Here is a 2,500-nt window from a genome sequence, read left to right as displayed (position 1 = left end):
TATCAAGGAAATACCATAGATCAAAAGGGTCGTATTTTGGGAAATTTTCATTGGATGACAATCAAGATTACAAAATGTATGGAGTAGTTACCTTGACAAAGTCGGAGACACTTTTCATCTATGGCAAAAGGTGACAAATTGAAGGTAAACGAGATACATGACAGAGAAGAGAGAAGATCGACCCATCTTTTTTTAAGTCCCCTTGGTTACCTTGTGAGGATAAAAGCAAAAATATATCTGCATAACTCATTACTGTGATCTGTCAAGTAGTTCATGTATTACTATGTATTTATGAAAACTGCCTATTGCATGATTAGTTGGCCGCAGGGTGGCGTAAGAGTCTGGTGCTGTGATTGTCTGCCTGAGTGCGACTGACTGGCAGGGTGGGCAAAAAGTGATCAGTGAGCATGAGTGTGTTCTGTGGCTGCAGCTGTGACTTGATAGTTCTTCCCAAGGAAAAGTGATAGTATTATTCTGTTGGGTCACATGAGAAGTATAAGGCTGTGCTGGAGCTGTGTGTTTGTTGAATGACCATCTTTCCCTGATGTGACCCATTTTTGGCAATAAATCCTGTGGACTGCAATAAACCTTCGATTGCTACCTGCCCGTCATTTCGTTTCCCCCGCCATCTCCATAAACACTCGTCAGAGGCCGCTCACCGAACCCAGTAGGACAGGCAAAGAGTGCAGCAACCTGACAGAGCAAGTTGTGTGAGGCATTCAGTACAGTGAACCTGTCTGTGTGTGTGACCCAACCCACACTGAGCATCAGAAGGAGGGGGGTTGTGTGACAATATAAGATAAATATTGTCTTGGAAGGCCAGATTGACATTACTGCAAAATTAGCCCTTAATATAGATATTCCTTATCGTTCCCCATGAAACCAAGAGCAAACCACAGAAACTTCCAACGCTCCCCCCCGGCCACCGCGGGACCCCAGAGCCCTACTCTGGCCTGCAGCTCTGGTCAGGAGAGGTCATGCCCTGGATAGTCTGGAGAGGGACACCTTCCATCTAGCCTCTCCTGCCACGTCCAGCAGAGCGGTTAAGGATAACTTTTTTTTCTTCTAGTTTTGTGAGGTGACACCCAGGGTAGAGAGGAAAGGACCTGTACCTTCTGGTGAGGTTCCTCGAAGATGTGGGGTTGGAGGTTGGTCACGATGATGGAGGTCGGCTCGCTCTCCTGCTCCTCCAAGCTCTCTCCGTTCCCCATGGCCTCCTCCAGCTCTCCGTCGGGCGTCTCCATGCCTATGTCGTCAATGATCATGTCCGCTTCCATAAAACGACACTCTCTCACACTATTAACACTCTGTTTGTCTGCTTTCTTTCTATCACAACAATGCTGATAATTGGCGAGGTCGCTTGCACTCCGGCCCGCGTGTGATTGTGCCGGCAAAGAAAACGGAAAGGAGGAGGGGGAGTCTTCACTAAACTGCATGAAACTCATTTCCGTCATATCATCTACCTTTTATCATCAAAATCGACATCACCTTCGTCTTCCTCCTCCTTATCGCCATTATCATTGCTATCATTGTTATTCATTAAAAACACGATCAAATCCATTATGTTTCTTTCTATTTTCGTTACCTTTCTTCTATCACTACCATTATTATTCCTCAATATCATTACGTTAATAATATAAAATAATGATAGTGATGATGGGATTCTCATCAATATTCTTATCATTGCTATAACGATATGATTATTATTATCTTTTTCATTATTAATATTATCATTGCTATCTTCATTCTTATTTTTCATATTATCATTATTTATTCTTATAGGGCCGACATATTATTCATCATCTTGATATCATCACTAATTTTATCATTACTGTTATCATTATTATTATTACTATCATTGTCATCATTGTTAATATCATAATTATCATAATTATTATCATTATTATTATTATCATTATTATTATTATTATTATTATTATTATTATTATTATTATTATTATTATTATTATTATTATTATTATTATTATTATTATTATCATTATTATTATTATCATTATTATTATTATTATTATTATTATTATCATCATTATTATTATTTTTATCATTTTTATTATTACTGTTATTATTACTACTATTATTATTATTATCATTATTGTTATTATTATTATTAGTATTATTATTTGTATTATTATCATTATTATTATCACTATTATTATCATTATCATTATTATTGTTATTATTATTTCTATTATCATTATCATTATTACTATTATTATTATTATTATTATTTGTATTATTATCATTATTATTATTATTATCATTATTATCATTATTATTATTATTATTATTATTATTATTATTATTATTATTATTATTATTATTATGACTATTATCATTAACATTATTATCACTATTATTATTATCATTTTTTTTTTGTATTATCACTATTATTATTGTTATTATTATTATTATTATTATTGTTATTATTATTATTATTATTATTATTATTATTATCATTTATTATCTTTATTATTATTAT

General features: G+C 33.7%; 1 protein-coding gene across 1 annotated transcript in view; it reads right to left on the bottom strand.

Annotated features, from left to right (window-relative positions):
- LOC125042660 (calcipressin-1-like) overlaps positions 1-1,360 on the bottom strand; it is an 8,970-nt gene extending 7,610 nt beyond the window's left edge. Inside the window, exon 1 of the mRNA XM_047638454.1 lies at positions 1,113-1,360. Coding sequence (XP_047494410.1) covers positions 1,113-1,277 — 165 coding nt within the window. The 5' untranslated portion in view covers positions 1,278-1,360. The remainder of the gene's footprint in view (positions 1-1,112) is intronic.
- Positions 1,361-2,500: the final 1,140 nt, after the last annotated feature.

The sequence above is a fragment of the Penaeus chinensis genome, chromosome 32 (assembly GCF_019202785.1).
Source record: "Penaeus chinensis breed Huanghai No. 1 chromosome 32, ASM1920278v2, whole genome shotgun sequence".
Lineage (NCBI taxonomy): Eukaryota > Metazoa > Arthropoda > Malacostraca > Decapoda > Penaeidae > Penaeus > Penaeus chinensis.
Note: the sequence above shows the minus strand (reverse complement) of the source record. Positions and strands in the feature narration are given on the sequence as shown.